Source organism: Mobula birostris, chromosome 3 (assembly GCF_030028105.1).
Source record: "Mobula birostris isolate sMobBir1 chromosome 3, sMobBir1.hap1, whole genome shotgun sequence".
In the NCBI taxonomy this organism is placed as follows: Eukaryota; Metazoa; Chordata; class Chondrichthyes; order Myliobatiformes; family Myliobatidae; genus Mobula; species Mobula birostris.
In genome coordinates, this window is record NC_092372.1 from 141770082 (window position 1) to 141791121 (window position 21040).

General features: G+C 41.4%; 1 protein-coding gene across 1 annotated transcript in view; it reads left to right on the forward strand.

Moving 5' to 3' along the window:
• LOC140195299 (thrombospondin type-1 domain-containing protein 7A-like) overlaps nt 1–21040 on the forward strand; it is a 430342-nt gene that overhangs the window by 233720 nt on the left and 175582 nt on the right. The window contains exons 5-6 of the mRNA XM_072253392.1: nt 15702–15857; nt 17085–17288. Coding sequence (XP_072109493.1) covers nt 15702–15857; nt 17085–17288 — 360 coding nt within the window. The remainder of the gene's footprint in view (nt 1–15701; nt 15858–17084; nt 17289–21040) is intronic.

The following is a 21040-nucleotide window of genomic DNA, read 5'->3' on the forward strand; positions in this document are numbered from 1 at the left end:
TCTACACTTTCCTCCGTAAATCCGGTTTTAGGAGGTTTAAGCAAGATCTCAGATTCCTACTCATGAGCAGCATTGCAGATGTTTGACTTGTTGTGGCATTACCATGGTTCCGATACACAAAAAAAAGACTGGCCACCTTGTGCTGTAGGGAAATCTCCTCCTTGTCCGTAGCTTTAATGGACTTTCTGGAGGTTTGGATAAACCTTTCTGCTAATTCATCCATTGCTGGGTGGTAAGGAAGTGACTTGAAATGTCCAATGCCATTTTTCTTCATGAACCGTTGGAATTCTTCTGACATGCATTGGGGTCCGCTGTCATTCACAAATTGTTTAGGTAAGTTGATTCTGGCAAAAGTTAGTCCTCAGAATGAAGACAAACTTTGCTGAGGTGGTTGACTCCATTGCATTAACTTCCAGCAATAAGAAACATGGAGTCCATGAATGGCCCAGCAAAGTCGATATGTTCTCTTTGCCATGGTGGCCACAGCCACTCCCACAGGTGTAACAAAATACGTGGAGGTGCAGTTTGTATTTTTTGGCATCCCGAACAGCTTTTGGTCAAGTCTTCAATCTGTTTATCTATTCCCTCCTCAAACATCTTCTCATTGTATTATGCAGCTGGGCCATTCTCTGGTTGGTGCTAACATTTGGACTGCAGTTGTCTGTTAATGTCACATCAAGAGCTTTGATTGAGTGCCAGTCTGGTTGGATTTTCTCAACCATTCATGTCTGAAAAGTGCTGGCCCTCCACTTTTCAATACATAAAGTTTTAACTGTTGTGTTTGGCATTCATATGCGCATTTAGTTTCAGTTTGACTTTGGGAGATACTTTTTCGTCTGTGTATCAAAGTCTTGTCATCTTCAGAAGTTTTCGGATGACTCTGCCATAGTTGGATGCATCAGCAAGGGAGATGAGGCTGAGTACAGGGCTACGGTAGGAAACTTTGTCACATGGTGTGAGCAGAATTATCTGCAGCTTAATGTGAAAAATACTAAGGAGCTGGTGGTAGACCTGAGGAGAGCTAAGGTACCGGTGACCGCTGTTTCTATCCAGCGGGTCAGTGTGGACATGGTGGAGGATTACAAATACCTGGGGATACGAATTGACAATAAACTGGACTGGTCAAAGAACACTGAGGCTGTCTACAAGAAGGGTCAGAGTCATCTCTGTTTCCTGAGGAGACTGAGGTCCTTTAACATCTGCCGAACGATGCTGAGGATGTTTTACGAGTCTGTGGTGGCCAGTGCTATCATGTTTGCTGTTGTGTGCTGGGGCAGCAGGCTGAGGGTAGCAGACACCAACAGAATCAACAAACTCATCCGTAAGGTCAGTGATGTTGTGGGGATGGAACTGGACTCTCTCACGGTGGTGGCTGAAAAGAGGATGCTGTCTAAGTTGCATGCCATCTTGGTCAATGTCTCCCATCCACTACATAATGTACTGGATGAGCACAGGAGTACATTCAGCCAGAGACTCATTCCACCGAGATGCAGCACAGAGCGTCATAGGAAGTCATTCCTGCCTGTGGCCATCAAACGTTACAACTCCTCCCTTGGAGGGTCAGACACCCTGGGCCAATAGGCTGATCCTGGACTTATTTGATAATTTACTGGCATAATTTACATATTACTATTTAACTATTTATGGTTCTATTACTATTTATTATTTATGGTGCAAATGTAACGAAAACCAATTTCCCCCGGGATCAATAAAGTATGACTATGACTAAGTCTTTAGCATCACTGTGGTCTTCTCTAATGGTATCTTAGAAAACAGTTTGTTGTAGTCAGCCCCTGGAATTATAGACAAAGCTGACCCTGTATCCAGCTCCATTTTCAGTTTTACACCAGACACATCTATTGTGATCCAGATGATTTTGTGATCAACTTCAGTAATACTAAGCATTTCTAAGCATGACAGCTCACCTTTGTCAGACTTTATGTTGTGTGATTTTGTTTTACAATCAGTAACTTTATGCATTTGTATTTGAGACTTTTCACTTGGTTGTGCTTTTTGTCTCCCTTGCATACATGACTTTATCTGTGACACTTTATGCAAACTTCTTCTTTGAACCAACAGTCATTTGCATCATCGAGGATTTGCCACATTGATAACATTTTTGGCTTTTTGCACCATTCAGGGACATTTTGTGCATTTCACATTCTAACCTCCTTTTCTGTAGTTCTGCTGCATCCTTTGCTGCCGTTTCTAATGATATTGCAATGGTCAATGCCCATTCTATGGTTTGGCCTCTTTCTGACAGTAGCATCTTTTATGTACTTTGTGCATGCCACATACACGCCTGTCCCTTAAAGCATCAGAAAGTCTATCTCTAAATTCACAGTACTGGGGAAGTTTGTGCAGTTCTGCAATGTATTCAGAAATGCTTTCATCCTTTGACAGGTTCCTTTTGTAAAATCTAAATCTCCCAGCTATTACAGTGGTTAGGGCTCAAGTGATTTTGTAAAATTTTAAAAAATTTGTCAAACATCTTACTTGCTGGCTTTTCTGGAGTTACTAACTTGTGTAAGAGACAATACATTCTAGGACCCATTAAGAAAAGAAGCATGAGGGATTTCTTTTGTTCCTTCATATTTTTCGCGTTGCAATACAGTTTCGCTGTCCTGATATATGACTCCCAGCCTTCATTAGCGCTATCAACTTTATCATCCTTCCCAAATGAAGCCATCGGCATGTTATTTTCACTTTAACTTTGCTAGTTGGGTCTTTCACTGTGTACTATGCAGGCAGTTACTCATGCATCTCTTTGTTAGCGTCCATGATGGCTCTCATACAGTTTAACTCTCACTGTTTTGTCCTGTAACTGTCGGTGCAGTTGGTGATATTCTCTGACATTCAGAGTTGTCCTCGTTGCCAATTTGTTGTGTCTGTGCAACTATGTATCAATTAAAATAAAAGTATGCACATGGGAGATGGCTTTAACTGGTGTATTCACATTGCAGCTAGAGAGAGAGAGAGAGAGAGAGAAAAAGGTGAAAAGAATATATATGCATGGACAGCAGATCATACATCGTGTTAAGGAGTCATTACTCCAAACTCTAAAAGAAGTAATTCCATACGTTACACGCACCATCTCCTCCAGGTGCTCCAGTTTCCTTACCCCATTGGGGTGGCACAGTGGTGTAGTGGTTAGTAACCCAGGCTACATTCAAGCTGCTGTCTGGAAGGAGTTTGTATTTTCTCCCCATGATTTCCTCCGGATGCTCCGGTTTCTTCCCACGGTATAAAGATGTACCGGTTAGCAGTCTAGTTGGATTTTGTAAGCCTGGGAGGAAGGTATGGAGATCCTGAGATGCCCCGTCATCAAGATCCTCCTTTCAGCCTCACCAGTGTAGTCCAAAGGAAAGCTTATGAAGCAATACATTTGGCACCAGCTTGGCTATAGGAACTGCTGGAAGGATGTTCAATGACATCCAGCCGACTTAGGAGCTCCACTCCAGGTTAGCTGTCTAGGTTTACTCCCATAGCCTTTGTCTCTCCCGAGGCTGCCCACAAAGCAGTGGAGCTATTCACCCATAGCTGGGGATCTGGTTCACGAGCACCAGAGCCTGTCCACACACCGGTGGACCTGTGTGCTAAATGTGTAGGGGCCAGACCTCCTCCTGTCCTCTGTCGTTCAGCCTGAGTCCAACAGGAGTTCACTTTCCATGCGTCGCCAACGAGGAGGTATTGCATGAGGCTTGCTGTTGGAGAGGCTATGTATTGGCAGGGAGAGACTTACGCATTCAGCTCTCCTTTTTGCAAGACTGCCAGCGAGCAGAGGAAGCTAAAAGTGACAGCGACAAGCAGTACCCGCTGCAGTACCAGACTAGACACATCACAACAACCATTTTGACACCTGTGATTACACTAAGATTAAATAGGTAGGTTGCGGAGCAGGGCAGTTCATTGGGATAGAAGACCAGTTCTATGTTTTAACTCTAAACAAACAAATCTCTTTTCCACCCTGTCTAGCAAACTCTGTATTTATACGTCTAGATTCCATGTTCCTTTACACTCCATAGTGTCCTACAATTCATAGTACAAGCCCTATGCGGGTACGATATTTAAAACTGTATCACCTTACATATCCGTGTTAAAGTCCATTTGCTACTCCTCAGCTCACTTCCCTAGTCATGTACAATAACCTTCACTATTGACATCTCCTAATCCTGCGCCTTCTGCAAACTTACTGATCAAGCCAGGTATTTCTTGATCAAATTCACTTATAGAAATAGCAAATAACAAGGATACCAACAATGGCCTACTCATAGTCACTGGCTTCCATTGCAATAAGCAAACTTTAATCACCTTCCTACCTCCAAACCAATTTTGAAACCTAACTAGCCCTCCTTGGATTATGTGGCATCTAGCCTTACAGAGCAGCCTACCACACAGTACCCTCATTGCCTTGATAAAATCTAGATAGACAACATCCACTGGCCTACCCTCATTTGCCCTTATTACTTTAATAAATTAAGATTCTTCAAGGAGACTGTCCTTGTGCAAATCCAGGCTGAGTCCTCCTAATCGGACAGCCTACCCCAATGCTGATAAACCTTGTCCTTCAAAACCACCCCCCTGCCCCCAGTAACTTCCTCACTATTGTCGTCAGGCTGACCATCCTGTAGTTGCCTACTTGACCTTGCTATTTTTTAATAAACAAAGGAACATTAGACACCTTCCAGTCTTCAATAACATCCCTAGTGGCTAACGAAGCCAATATCTCCAAGGTCTCTGTAATTTCTCCTTTAGCCTCCCATGAAGTCTGAAGATGCACTCAGTCAAGCTTTGTGGATTTATCTACCTTAATGTGCTAAAGGGCTGCAAATACCACCTCCATGTTAATATGAATGTTATCAAAAGTATTTCCTATAGACTTACATCAAAGGCAACCATGATTTTCTCCTTAGTAAACACTGAGGACAAATATTCATTAAAAATTCCACTCATCTCCTGCTGCTCAGGACTTGGGTGGCCCTGCTGATTTAAGTGGACCTACTCTCTCCCAAACCACTCTTTTATTCTTAATATAGGTACAGAGCCTCTTTATATTTTCCTTAACCTTACCTACCAAATCCATCTCATACCCTCTTTGTCCTCCTGATTTTCTTCCTCAGAGTATACTTAATCGTTTTATAACTATCAAGAGATTTGCTTGAACCAACATGCTAAACCCAACATATGATTCCTTTTTTCTTGACAAGGGCTTCAATATCCCTCATCAGCCATAATTCCCTAAACGTGCCAGCTTCATCCTTCATCTTAACAGGAGTGTGCTGGTCCTAGGCACTTGGTATCTCAGTCTTAAAAGACTCCGGCTTTCATCTCAAGTATGCTTTCCCAATTGACCTCTGCTAGATCCTGTCCAATTCCCCCAAAATTAGCTCTGCTCTACTTTCGCACCCTAACCTGTTGACCTATCTTACCCTTTCCTATCACTATCTTAAAAATAAAAGAATTATGGTCACTAGAGCCAGTGTTCCTTGACTGCTACTTTTGTTAATTGTCCTCCTCACTCCCTATGAAGAGATCCAGTATTGTTCCCTCAAAAAAAGGGTCCTCTGTATATTGATTCAGGAAACATTCCTATATGCATTTCATAAATTCCACCCCATCCAGGCCCATATAACTCCAAGAGACGCAGACAATATCAGGGAAGATTAAAGTTACCTACTAATATAATCCTATTATTTTTACAAATCAAGTCTAGTCATTTATTGTCAATTAACTATATACATGTATATAATGTATATAACCAGATAATGTATATAGAAACGAGAAAACGTTTCTTCGTACCAGGGTGTCAAGCACAGTTTTGCACATAACACACATAGCACATGATAATTTATGAAGGTAAGGATAAAATCTACTGATGAATCACAAATAAGTAACAAAGTAAAATGCATTAATATTAAGTATTGTAAGGTGCAGAACAGTTTAACCAGTGACACTTCGAATACAGTGCAGTCATGAGTTCAGAAGGCTAATGGCCTTGGACTCTGTTTCTCATTCTAACCCTTTCCTGTTTCTCATTCTAACCATTCTTGTTTTTGTGCCTCGTAGTCTCCTGCCTGATGGTAGAAAGTCAAAGAGGATGCTGGATGGACGGGGGAGATGTTCAATAATACTAAAGGCCCTGTGTTTACAGCGCTCCTGATAAATGTCCCCGAAGGATAGCAATGAAACACCTATGATCCTCTTAGGTGTCGTCACAGTCCTTTGTGGAACTTTAGGTCCAAAGCTCGACTGCTCCCATACCAGATGGGGATGCAACGTCAGGATTCCCTCAATAGTGCTCCTGTAAAACACATTTAAGATGTTGGGGGTTGGGGTTGGGGGGGTGGGAAGAGGAAGCCTTGCTTGTCTCAATCTTCTTCGGAGGTGGAGATCCTGCTGTTCAGGGAGGTGATATTAAGGGACTGGGTGAGATCATCCATGATGTGAACGCTCAAGAACTTGGTGCACGTAACTCACTCCATTGAGAAGCCTTGTATTCACAGAGGGGGATGGTTCGTTTGCACCTTCCTGAAGTCCACAATGGTTTCCTTGGTCTTCTCCACACTCAGGCTTAGGTTGTTCTTCTCACATTAATCCACCAGCCACTCCGCTTCCTCTCTATACTCTGACTCATCATTATTCTTGATGTGACCAACCACCATTGCAGCATCTGCAAACTTGATGACTCATTTTGAGCTGGATCCTGTGATACAGTAATGCCTCAGCTGTGTGAAAAGCAGTGGGATGAGTTCATAGCCTTGCGGAGCACCTATGCTGACCGTAATTTGACTAGAGACGTTGCTGCCCACATGGACCGACTGTGGTCTTACTGTTAAGAAGTCTATATCCAACTACAGAGGGAGGTGTTGAGATCCAGTGAGGCCAGTTTCCCCACCAGTTTCTGGGGTATGATGATGTCGAATGCCGAACTGAAGCCTATAAACAGCGGTCTGGCATATGAGACCCCATTTTCCAGCTTTCCATTTTACAACTGACCAATTTTTCTACACACCTGCTCCTCAAGTTCCTACTGACAATTTGGGTGGGGGGGGGTAGGGGTGTCTATAGCACTACCCCACTGGAGTGACCATCCCCTTGTTTCTAAGCTCTGTCCATGACACAACTGTCGTTGGCAGAATCTCAGATGGTGATGAGGAGGCATACAGGAGTGAGATAGATCAGCTGGTTGAGTGATGCCGCAACAACAACCTTGCACCCAATGTCAGCAAGACCAAGGAACTGATTGTGAACTTCAGGAAGGGGAAGTCGAGGGAACATACACCAATCCTCATTGTGGGGTCAGCAATGGAAAGGGTGAGCATTTTCAAGATCCTGGGTTCTGAAGATTTATCCTGGGCCCAAGATACTGATGTAATTACAAAGAAGGGACAGCAGTGAATATATTTCATTAGGAGTTTGGGGAAATTTGGTATGTCAACAAAGACTCTTGCTAATATCTGCAGATGTACTGTGGAGAGCATTCAAACTGTCTGCTATCAAGGGGCCACTGCACAGGATTGGAAGAAGCTATAGAGGGTTTCAAACTCAGCCAGCTCCATCACGGATGGTAGCCTCTGAATCATCGAGGTCATCTTCAAAGCACGATGCCTCAAAAAGACAGCATCTATTATTAAGGTCCCACACCACCCAGGATATGATCCCTTCTCATTGCTACATCAGAGAGGAGGTATAAGAGCCTGAAGACACCTCATGCAGGAGGAACATTCCACTCTCTGAACTGCAATCCCACTTATACCAAATCAGGTACTCAGTGTGAACAGTAAAAATAAACCTTGCCTCTGCCCCTTCACCAAAGCCTCTAAGCAAGGCCACAACTTTCCAACCTATGCTCCCACTTAACCTTACAGTACCTTCTTCTTCTATAACCACTTAACCTTACAGTACCTTCTTCTTTACTGGATAAAGTACCCTCCCAGTAACCACTCAATGAGTCTTTACAATGGCCCCAGTAAGTGGCGAATCTTTGCATGTAGCTCCAACGGACATCATCAAATATTCCCATTTAGGACTACTACAGCAGAAAACCACATTCACAGCCATGGGTACTTTAGTCAGCAGCATTTTTTAAAAATGTTTAATAAGTCTATTGATACTCAAAATCGATGGATTCTGGATGGCAGATTCTGGTTGCGAATGCAGTTCCCCTTTAATAAGGGAACGAAAGCAGGACAGCACGCTGCTGTACAGCTACTTTTGAAACACCAAGGCCTTAAAATCCCACTACCAATTATCCTGCAGGTGAATGTACCAGAGGGATATCAAGGACTGCTATGTATTTGCTTCATGGAGTCTTGGCTCATTTACCTGAGACAAGTTCATCCCATAAAATGTAACAGTAAAAATCCACTGTTCTTGCAAGCTTGGGACATTAGTGTTGCCGGACTGGCAGAATCTTTATACTTTTGGATATTACGCTTATTACAGACCCATGCTTTTATTTAGATTGGTAAATTGGTTTATTATTGTCCAAGGTATTCATTACAACAGTGCACTGATTGTATATAGTAAAACAATAAACAGAGTGCAGAATAAAGTCTTATGGTTACCAAGGTGAAAGGTCAAATAGAACCATAGAAACTACAGCACAGAAACAGGCCCTTTGGCCCTTCTTGGCTGTGCCGAACCATTTTCTGCCTAGTCCCACTGACCTGCACACGGACCATATTCCTCCATACACCTCCCATCCACGTATCTGTCCAATTTATTCTTAAATGTTAAAAAAGAACCCACATTTACCACCTCGTCTGGCAGCTCATTCCATACTCCCACCACTCTCTGTGTGAAGAAGCCCCCACTAATGTTCCCTTTAAACTTTTCTCCCCTCACCCCTAACCCATGTCCTCTGGTTTTTTTCTCCCCTTGCCTCAGTGGAAAAAGCCTGCTTGCATTCACTCCATCTATACCCATCATAATTTTATATACCTCTATCAAATCTCCCCTCATTCTTCTACGCTCCAGGGAATAAAGTCCTAACCTATTCAACCTATCTCTGTAACTGAGTTTCTCAAGTCCGGCAACATCCTTGTAAACCTTCTCTGCACTCTTTCAACCTTATTTATATCCTTCCTGTAATTTGGTGACCAAAACTGAACACAGTACTCCAGATTCGGCCTCACCAATGCCTTATACAACCTCATCATAACATTCCAGCTCTTATACTCAATACTTTGATTAATAAAGGCCAATGTACCAAAAGCTCTCTTTACGACCCTATCTACCTGTGACGACACTTTTAGGGAATTTTGTATCTGTATTCCCAGATCCCTCTGTTCCACTGCACTCCTCAGTGCCTTACCATTAACCCTGTATGTTCTACGTTGTTTTGTCCTTCCAACATGCAATACCTCACACTTGTCAGTATTGAACTCCATCCGCCATTTTTCAGCCCATTTTTCCAGATGGTCCAAGTCCCTCTGCAGGCTCTGAAAACCTTCCTCACTGTCTACTACACCTCCAATCTTTGTATCATCAGCAAACTTGCTGATCCAATTTACCACATTATCATCCAGATCATTGATATAGATGACAAATAACAATGGACCCAGCATTGATCCCTGTGGCACACCACTAGTCACAGGGTAGATGACGTAGATTGTGCGGTCAAGAGTCCATTTTTATCATTCTGCATTATTTTTAAATGTAACAAGGATCAAAAATAAAAATTCCAGTGAACTTCATAAATCTAATAGAATGACAGGAAACAATGCTCTGGAGACTTCAAAGGCATGCAGGAAACAGAACACAGTGAGCTTAAAGGGAAAGAGGAAAAAGGTAACATCACCAAGTGGGCCAGATGCCTAAGCATCAGGATTTCTGAATAATCAGCCCATAATTTATTTAAGTTTTATTGCATTTTGTTATGTTTTGCAGCAGCAGTACAATACAATGCATAAAAATTACTATAAATTACACAGAATATATACAAATAAATAAAAATTACTATAAATTACACAGAATATATACAAATAAATAAGTAGCACAGTAAACGAGGGAAAAAATGTGATTAACTGGCATATCTGTTCTCAATTCTGATTGTTGGAGTCAATATAACAATCGTTCTAAAAATAATTATTCTTTAAAAACATTTGCCAATACACGTTACAAATCTAAATATACACTTAGAGGCCACTTTATTAGGTACATCCTGTACCTAATAAAGGACCACTGAGTCTATGCTTTAGTATTATGTGTCCTGCAACAAGATGCATGACACAAGGATTTTTAATTCCAATTACCTACCTTTCCCTCTAGGGATAGGGCAGCTCTCTACTGTTCTAATGTGATTACATAGCATCAGTCTTGCATTATCAGTTTTTTTATGGCTTCAAAAATCATTCTGTCAGAGTGGCACAACTGGTCAAGGGAATGTTTCACTGGCATAGGACTTGCGTATGTATCTTAGAACATAAAGGAATTTTTGTGTAACATTAATCAATAATTTGGGACTTTTGGTCATACAGCATAAGCATTATTTTCAATTACTGCTCTAGTTTGGAAATTGCAAATGGGCAATAGTCCATGAAATTTTGTAATTACAGTGCACAATTGAATATTATACCATGCCTTTGGTGACACACCAATGTTTTGCCTTTTTGAAGCATCCAGAGTCATCAAAAGCACTCTAGGAAGTCTTGCATTTATATAATAAGTTTCATCTCCTATAATAAAATGTTTCACAGCTTTAGCAGTATGGTCAATTTTATAATGTTTGTTCGAACATACAGTACAAGTTTAATTTGCCTATGTTTTGTTGAGGCCTTTTGAGGCCAAAGCAAGGGCTTCCCTATGAACTCAAAAGAACAGCGAAGAGAGAAGGTGGTAGAAGACTTCTCAAACCTCATTCTTCCTTTTCCTAACTGATTTGGTTGCATATTTTGAGCATTGCAAGGGGGCACAGAGAAGATTCCTACTCCACCTTCAGAAAATCTTGAGACATTTACATATATGCAAATAAAACAAAGTTTGCATTTCCTGATTATATTAAATAATAACTAGAAGTACATGATGGTGGAAAATGGTCAGATAGATGAATTATTGCGCTGTTAAGATAAGTTGAGGTAATGGTGTTTTCTCCATTATTCTTCCAGTAAGGAGATACACTGGTCATGAACAATTTCTTTAAAGGGAATTTTAGCAATCCAATTTCTCCAAAAACATCAAACATACCCACAAATAAAATCAAGAGGTTATTACTCATCATTCAGAGTACACTGCAAAGAATGACATGAGCTAAGAAATTACAGGGATAAAAGGACCCTGATGGCAGTTATATACAGGCCTCCTAACAGTTTCAGTAATGTGGACTACAAATTACAACAGGAAATAGAAAAGGCTTGTCAGAAGGGTAGTGTTATGATAATTGTGGGGGATTTTAACATGTGAGTAGATTGGGAAAATCAGGTCGGACTGGATTTCAAGAGAGAGAATTTGTAGAATGTCTGTAAGATGGCTTTTTAGAACAGCTTGTTGTTGAGCCCACTAGGGGATTGGCTGTACTAGATTGGGTGTTGTGTAATGAACCGGAGGTGATTAGAGAGATTGAGGTGAAGGAACCCTTGGGGGGCAGTGATCATAACATGATTGAGTTCACTGTGAATTTTCAGAAAGAGAAGCCGAAATCTGATGTTTCGGTATGTCTGTGGAGTAAAGGAAATTACAGTGGCATGAGAGAGGAACTAGCCAGAGTTGACTGGAAAGGGACACTAGCGGGAAGGACGGCAGAGCAGCAGTGGCTGGAGTTTATGTAAGAAGTAAGGAAGGTGCAAGACAGATATATTCCAAAAAAGAAGAAATTTTTGAATGGAAAAAGGATGCAACCGTGGCTGACAAGAGAAGTCAAAACCAAAATTAAAGCAAAGGAGAGGGCATACAAGGAAGCAAAAATTAGTGGGAAGAGAGAGGATTGGGAAGTTTTTAAAAGCTTACAAAAGGAAATTAAGAAGGTCATTAAGAAGGAAGAGATGAACTATGAAAGGAAGCTAGCAAATAATATCAAAGAGGATACTAAAAGCTTTTTCAAGTATATAAAGAGTAAAAAAAGGTGAGAGTAGATATAGGACCGATAGAAAATGATGCTGGAGAAGTTGTAATGGGAGATAAGGAGATGGCAGAGGAACTGAAGGAGTATCTTTCATCAGTCTTCACTGGGGAAGACATCAGCAGTATACCGGACACTCAAGGGTGTCAGGGAAGAGAAGTGTGCACAATCACAATTACGACAGAGAAAGTACTCAGGAAGCTGAATAGTCTAAGGGTAGATAAATCTCCCAGACCAAATGGAATGCACCCTTGTGTTCTGAAGGAAGTAGCTGTGGAGATTGCAGAGGCATTAGCAATGATCTTTCAAAAGTCAATAGACTCTGGCATGGTTCCGGAGGACTGGAAGATTGCAAGTGTCACTCAGCTATTTAAGAAGGGGGCAAGGAAGCAAAAATGAAATTATAGCCCTGTTAGCTTGACATTGGTGGTTGGGAAGTTGTTGGAGTCGATTGTCAAGGATGAGGTTATGAGTACCTGGAGGCATATGACAAGATAGGCAGAACTTAGCATGGTTTCCTTAAAGGAAAATCCTGCCTGACAAACCTATTGCAATTTTTTGAGGAAATTACAAGTAGGCTAGACAAGGGAGATGTAGTGGATGTTGTACATTTGGATTTTCAGAAGGACTTTGACAAGGTGCCACACATGAGGCCACTTAACAAGATGAGAGCCCATGGAATTACGGGAAAGTTACATACGTGGATAGGGCGTTGGCTGAGTGGCAGGAAACAGAGAGTGGGAATAAAGGGATCCTATTCTGGTTGGCTGCCGGTTACCATGGTGTTCCACAGGGGTCCGTGTTGGGGCCACTTCTTTTCACATTGTACATCAACGATTTGGATTATGGAATAGATGGCTTTGTGGCGAAGTTTGCTGATGATACAAAGATAGGTGGAGGGGCCGGTAGTGCTGAGGAAACAGAGTCTGCAGAGAGACTTGGATAGATTGGGAGAATGGGCAAAGAAGTGGCAAATGAAATACAATGTTGGGAAGTGTATGGTTATGCACTTTGGCAGAAGAAATAAATGGGCAGACTATTATTTAAATGGGGAGAGAATTCAAAGTTCTGAGATGCAACGGGACTTGGGAGTCCTCGTGCAGGATACCCTTAAGGTTAACCTCCAGGTTGCATTGGTAGTGAAGAAGGCGAATGCAATGTTGGCATTCATTTCTAGAGGAATAGAGTATAGAAGCAGGGATGTGATGTTGAGGCTCTATAAGGTTTCCCTTCTATCGTCATCAATGATGCCCTCACCCGCATCTCCTCCATTTCCTGCACTTTGGCCATCACCCCATCCTCCCACCATCACAACAGGGCCAGAGTTCCCCTGGTCCTCACCTACCACCCCATCAGCCTCCGGATCCAGCACATTATCCTCCGCTACTTCTGCCACCTTCAACAGGACCCCACTACTAAGTATATCTTTTCCTCTCCACCCCTCTCCGCTTTCCACAGGGATCGATCCCTCCTCGACTCTCTGATCCACACGTTCCTCCCCATGGATCTCCCACCCGGCACTTATCCCTGTAAGCGTAAGTGCTACACCTGTCCCTACACCTCCTCTCTTGCCACCATTCAGGGCCCCAAACAGTCCTTCCAGGTGAGGCAACACTTCACTTGTGAGTCTGTTGGGGTCATCTATTGCATCCGGTGCTCCCGGTACGGCCTCCTCTACATTAGTGAAACCCGATGCAGATTGGGGGACAGCTTCGTCAAGCACCTCTGCTCTGTCTGCCACAACAGACAGAATCTCCCGGTTGCCACCCACTTCAACTCTGCTTCCCACTCCCATTCAGATATGTCCATACATGGCCTCCTCTACTGCCATGATGAGGCTAAACTCAGGTTGGAGGAGCAACTCCTCATATACCATCTGAGCAGTCTCCAGCCCCTTGGTATGAACATAGAATTCTCCAACTTCCGGTAATTCCCTCCCTCTCCCTTCTCCTACCTCTATTTCACTTTTCCCCCTCCCCCAGCTGCCTATCACCTCCCTCATGGTTCCGCCTCCTTTTACTACCCATTGTGTTTTCCCCTATTCCTTCTTCACCTTTCCTGCCCATCACCTCCCTGCCTCCCCTCCCCCACCCCTTTATCTTTCCCCTTACTGGTATTTCACATGGAACCTACCAGCATTCTCATTCCCACCCTCCCCCCACCTTCTTTATAGGGCCTCTGCCCCTTCCCTCTTCAGTCCTGTCAAAGGGTTCCGGCCTGAAATGTTGACTGATCGTTTCCACGGATGCTGCCCGACCTGCTGAGTTCTTGTGAGTGAGGCTCTATAAGGCACTGGTATGACCTCATTTGGAGTACTCTGGGCAGTTTTGGCTCCTTATTAAGAAAGGATGTGCTGATGTTGGAGAGGATTCAGAGAAGATTCACTAGAATGATTCCGGGAATGAAAGGGTTAACATATTAGATTAGATTAGGTCATGAGTACACGCAGTCCTCTTTTATTGTCATTTAGTAATGCATGCACTAAGAAATGATACAATGTTCCTCCAGAATGATATCGCAGAAACACAAGACAAACAGGACTGAAAAACTAACAAAGACCACATAATTATAACATATAGTTACAACAGTGCAAAGCAATACCATAATTTGATAAGAATAGACTATGGGCATGGTAAAAAAAAAAGTATCAAAGTCTCTCGAAAGTTCCATTATCTCACGCAGAAGGAGAAGGAAGAAAAACTCTCCCCGCCATGAGCTTCCAGCGCCGCAAACTTGCCAATGCAGCACCCTGGAAGCACCCAACCACAGTCGACTCTTGAGTCCGTCCAAAAACTTCGAGCCTCCAACCAACCCTCTGACACTAAGCACCGAGCACCATCTCTACCAAGCGCTTCAACCCCGGCCCCGGCAACAGGCAATAGGCAAAGCCGAGGATCTGGGGCCTTCCCCTCTGGAGATTCTCAATCGCACAGTAGCAGCAGCAGCAAAGCAGGCATTTCAGAAGTTACGCCAGATGTTACTCCGTGCTTCTCACGTCTGCCTCCATCAAATCAGGATTGTGCATGGCATCCTACTTACAAATACAGTATCATTTCGTTGTGGCCACGCGCACTGCGTCGCGCCACCATCTTCTCCTCCCCTCCTGAGGAAGGTTTGTCCGCTCTTGCACTGTATTCCATGAAGTTTAGAAGAATGAGGGGGCACCTCATAGAAACATTTCAAATATTGAAAGGCAGGGACTGAGTGGATGTAGCAAAATTGTTTCCCATGGTGGAGGAGTCTAGTATGAGAGGGCATAACTTAAGGATTGAAGGGTGCCATTCAGAACAGAGATGCGAAGAAATTTTTTCAGCCAGACGGTGGTGAACCTGTGGAATTTGTTGCCACGGGCAGCAGTGGAGGCCAAGTCATTGGGTGTATTTAAGGCAGAGATTGATAGGTATCTGAGTAGTCAGGGCATTAAAGGTTACGGTGAGAAAGCGGGGGAGTAGGACTAAATGGGAGAATGGATCAGCTCATGATAAAATGACGGAGCACACTCGATGGGCCGAATGGCCAACTTCTGCTCTTTTGTCGTATGGTCTGATGGACATACTTTAATATGCTCCAGTTATTAAATGAGACATTTTACATGTTACATCTAATGTATAAATTAACACAATTTTTTTGTTTATATTTTCAGCTTCAAAACCTGTTAACAGCAAGTTGTGCACTGGAGCCACACCAAACACTACACAAATGTGTCAGATTGCATGTCCAATTGAATGTGAAGTATCATCTTGGTCTGCTTGGGGACCATGTACCTATGAAAACTGTCATGATCCACAGGGAAAGAAAGGTGAGTTGAATCTCAATTTGAGTTGTGTATTGGTGGACAAAGGTTGTGAACTATTTCTTATGATTGAAAAAATTCAGGTCAATGAAGGAAGTGAATATTATTAAACAATAGTTTTTGGATTTATATTTAGGACTTCTTTAGTGTTCTTTTTCTCTGTACTATTTTTTCAATTTTATGGTGGATCTCTGTGCAATAAATCTAACAAAATTATTCAGGTGTTTTTAATGAAAATTAATTAAGTGGTCCCAACCTCTGAGCCGTGTACTGATACTGGGCTGCGAAGCATGCAGGGGTGCAGCAGTAGCCGGGATGCACCCAGCACGTCTTTAAGGAAAAAGCTGAAATAAACAAGCTAATTAATAATTAATCCCTGGAGGTTGGGGACCACTGAGCCAAGCAAAGAGGAAATCACCTAATTTAGGATCTGCATAGCAATTTTTTTTTTGAGAGAGGAATAATGGAAGAGTTAGACTCCATTTAAAGTAAGTATTTTGTTCAGTCTGTTTTCAAGGGTTACTGATGGTTTTGTTAATTTTAATACAATGTAATCAAATGCATTGATGAAATTTTAAAAGATGCAAATGTTAGACACAAGAGATTCTGCAGATGCTGATAATCTTCAGCAACAAGCACAAAGTGCTGCAGAAACTCAGATCAGGCAGTGTCCATGGAGGGAAATAACCAGTTGATATTTTGGGCTGAGACTCTTCATCAAGACTGGAAAGGAAGGTGTTAGAATCCAGTCTACGAAGGTGGGTGAAAGGGGAGGAATTCAAGCAGGTGATTGTTGAAGGGGAAGGTGAGTGGGGGAGGGTAATGATTAAAAAGCTGGGAGGTTGTAGGCAGAAGAGGTAAAAAAGGGTTGAAGAGAAAGGAATCTATTCAGAGAGGACAGTGGACCATGGACGAAAGAGAAAGAAGTAAGAAGCCAACGGAGGTGATAGGGAAGTAATGAGGGCAGGGGAGGAGAAGAGAAGGGGTGAGATGCATACCAGACAATATTTAATTTCATCAGTGATGTTTTGAGTTTATATTATATTACCTACCAAAACTAAGTAAAGCTGGTTCTACAATTCTTCATTTGAAAGTATCCTCCCTTATGAGATGTTTTTTCCTTGTATACTGATTTCTGAAAAATATTTATACAACCTATTATAGATTCATTATTATTACTTCTATACATTTTGTGAATAGAAAAGTGAAATGTCAAATTATTCCTTCTGTCAGGATTTAAACTGCGGAAACGACAGATTACCAATGAGCCTACTGGTGGGATTGGAAACTGTCCACACTTAAATGAAGCAATACTTTGTGACAACCCGTCATGTTATAGCTGGCAGGTTGTGAAATTGAGCAAATGCTTCCCCAGCAATGACAGTGAATGTGGACCGGGTGTTCAAGTACCTGAAGTTCAATGCATCAACAGCAACAGTAAGACACTTACAACCTATTTCATGAATGTATACCTGAGGTTTTGCTTTCGCTTGAATGCTGAAGCAAACATATTTCATCTACCAGGAAGATTAGGTGGTGGACTGAGTTTCTGATTTATTGCTATCTCTGGTGTTACTTGGCATTAGCTAAATTCCCTGATTGAAGGTTCCCTTAGCTTTGTTCTCTGTCTTAGTAAATGATTTATTTAGATTGATGTTTAAGATCTGTAAGAGTTGGCACCTGTATGACAAGACATTTTTTTTTTCTATGGTGCCTACATTCAATATCTGATTTCACCTTCTGTGTTTGCATCTTGCTTACCCTAGATTGGTTACTGGAAGTTCTGTCATCTGTGGCTGTGGCTGGTACATCAAAATGAATCCCATACTGACAGGATCACTGCTTCTTGTCTGGGAGTTTTAAGTGTGTTGTGTGATTGAAGTTGGATTTGCCCTTCATCATTTCCGAAGAATAGCTGGAAAAAAACTGGCAACTTTAAGCAAAGCAAAAATAGAACTGTTGGTGTAAGAAAATGAAAGATGTTACACAATGTACTGGAGGTTGAGTGAACTTGGCCTTTTCTCCTTAAAGTGACGGAGGATAAGAGGTGACCTGATAGAGATTTATAAGATGATGAGAGGCATTGATCATGTGGATGGCCAGAGGCTTTTTCCCAGTGCTGAAATAGCTCACGCAAGGGGGCATGGTGTTAAGGTGTTTGGAAGCAGGTACAGAGAGGATATCAGGGGTAAATTTTTCACACAGAGAGTGGTGGGTGTGTGGAATGCATTGCCGGCGGCGGTGGTGGAGGCTGACCAATAGGGTCTTTTAAGATACTCTTAGATAGGTGCATGAAGCTTAGAGAAATAGAGGGCTATGCGGTAGGGTAATTCTAGGCAGTTTCTAGAGTAGGTTACATGGCTGGCACAACATTTTGGGCTGAAGATCCTGTAATGTACTGTAGATTTCTATGTTCTAAGTTCATGTCAGTAGTGCCAATGTGGACCACAATCTCTGGTTGCTCACCTTCCCCTTTCAGAATGTCTTGTACTTGTTCAGAAACCTCCTTGACTCTGGAACCAGAGAAGGAACACGTCATCCTGAGGTCTCACTCATGTCTACAGAAATGCCTTTCTGTGCCCCTGATTATAGTGTCCCCTATCGCTATCATTTGCCCACACTTTGACCTTCTCTGTTATACAACAGAGTCTGTGATCTGGCTGCTTCTTTTGCTTTTCCTTCAACAGGATTCAAACATTATACCCTATGGAAAGGGGAATGAATGACACCTTCTGTAGTACCTGTCTGGCTCTCTTGGTAGTCATCCATCTATCTGGCTAGACCCGCATTGTAAACACCCCCCGAAACTTCTATCTAATATACTCTCTGCCTCCTGTTTGCTCCTCAGTCCAATTGCTGCTTCAACCTTCATATTTCAATGCTTGAAAAAAAAACAATAATCTTAAATTTGTTTAGGAATGTACAGGCAAATTCAGATTTTATGGGAAAATGTGCAACTATTTCCGATGCAGCTGAAATCAGAAATATGAAAAATATATTTAAAGAAAACCCAATAGTAAAAGTGAAAGGAGAATGCCACTCCTGCATCACAAGACTTTGTCCCTTGCCTTCTTTAATGGAAGGTGGCAGTTTTAAGGGAAGTGAATGGGGGAAAGAAGTGCAAGGAACCAGAACTTGGCCTGACAAGGAGGGATTGAATAACCGATACTGGTCCTGGTAGAGACAGAAAACAAAATAATACACAGATTCATGAAATGATTGTTTGAGTTCATATCGAACATTGATTGGAATGTTTTAATGTATTTGCAGGTTAAAAAATAAGCAAAATCATCTTCCAGAGTATTGGTGCCAAAATCTTATATTAGCTCTTTAAAAAATCAATTGGAACTATGAAATATTGATAAAGTATGCTCATCTGAAAATGGCTGATCTTGACTTAATGCTAAGCTAATTGACTGCGAACAAACAAGCTTCAAGAAAACAAAAGAAAAACAACAGAAATAGTCCAGCAGCTTTTGTAGAGAGGCACACAGTGCAAACCTTTACAGGTCAATGACCCAGCATTAAAACTTAGCTGGATCCAAAACATGAAGGATGGAGTTTAAGTTTTAAATCATGTGGAATAAGTTGGGTATGATTGTTTCAGTCAGAGTAATGATCCAAATAATTTAAATGCAATTCTATTTATGCTAGTAGCAGGTAGGTAATGTATTTAAAGTTTAGAAAAAAATAACCTTGCAACTGTTTTTCTGAAGCTGAAAAGCATTCATAAGTTTACAAAGTTTTACTAATTAACAGGGCTACCTGAAAATATTTTACAAGATTAAGATTTTCTTTGTGAAATTAGATGGTGCAGAAAGATTGCTACTGATAAGTTGTAACTATAGTAAACAAAAGCAAAGCAAAAATAAAGTTTTAGTGAAATTGAGTAAGAAACAAAAGACCAAGTCCTTCAAAATGTTGCTGTTTTCCAAATTCATATAAGCAATAACAGTCAAGCAAAATAATTTTAATGTAACCATGCAGAAATTTCAAATGAATTGAAAACAGTAAGCTCACAGCTGTGTCATTAAAATGAACAATTGTGAAGAGGCAACTGCAATTTTTGTGGGCTACATGAAGCTGCTTCACATTGAAATTATTTATAAGAAATGTCATGTTGATTACTTGCACAGATTTAATATCTAAATAAGCAAATCATACCAAACAGCAGCTTGCTGACCAGCTGCTAAAACTAATGAATATCCTACTGGAAAAAAAACTGTAGGAAGAAATTGACAAGGAACATCACACAGAGTAGGAAGATAAAATTTTTATCGTTCTTAATGGCTTTCCCATGGTAAACGCATATAAGTTAATACAGTTAATTTTTTTTTCCATGGAAGACATTTTTCATATTCAACAACAAATCACTCAACTGGAGTTACGGGAAATTTAAAAACTGTCAGGTGAATGGGGAAAATTTAATACTATTAAGAATCCCTCATTCTTCATGTCCAAATATCTTCCATTTCTGTGTTATTTCCTTCAGCCCTGCATCTTTCTGTAAACTTTAGTTACTTGCTTAATGTACACTCTTATTTCTTTGGCTTCTATCATTGGTGTTGTTGAGTGCAGCGAAAACCATCAACAGCACTTGGCAACAAAATAGCCAAAGATTCCAAATTAACCACATAACCCCACCGGTGAACTGAACAACTGGATTTAAGTGCACAGAATATTCAAGGGCAAAAATAGAAAATGGAAAGCAGCACTCATTTTACACCACTACATATGGTCACAATCTGTTCCAAATTGTGCAATCACTGTATACCTGAAAGTAGAGAAACATTGCAAACTGGTGTTCACGGGAAATTAGTTAAATTGTGCTATTCCTTGGGATTAAAAGATAGTGACTGTCAATCATGAACACAGTTCATTTATTATTCAGCAGTTAATTGAACAAGGGTGTTCTATTTGCATTTTATTGGCTTTTTTTTATGTACCTGTTTGGTTTTGGAAGTGGAATTACCCACCATGACAATGGGATTCTTCATTCCTTGGAAATGACAATTAAAAGGCTTTAAAGCAATTTATGTCATATTTGGTTACAAATTTATAGGTCTGTCATGAGAAGAAATCAAATTACATATCAAAATTTCACTGCATTGTGTACAACATTGTAGAATTTTGATGTGTGGCTGGATTAGGCTGTGTTGAACCTAGTGTGTAGTATTTCATTCTTTCAG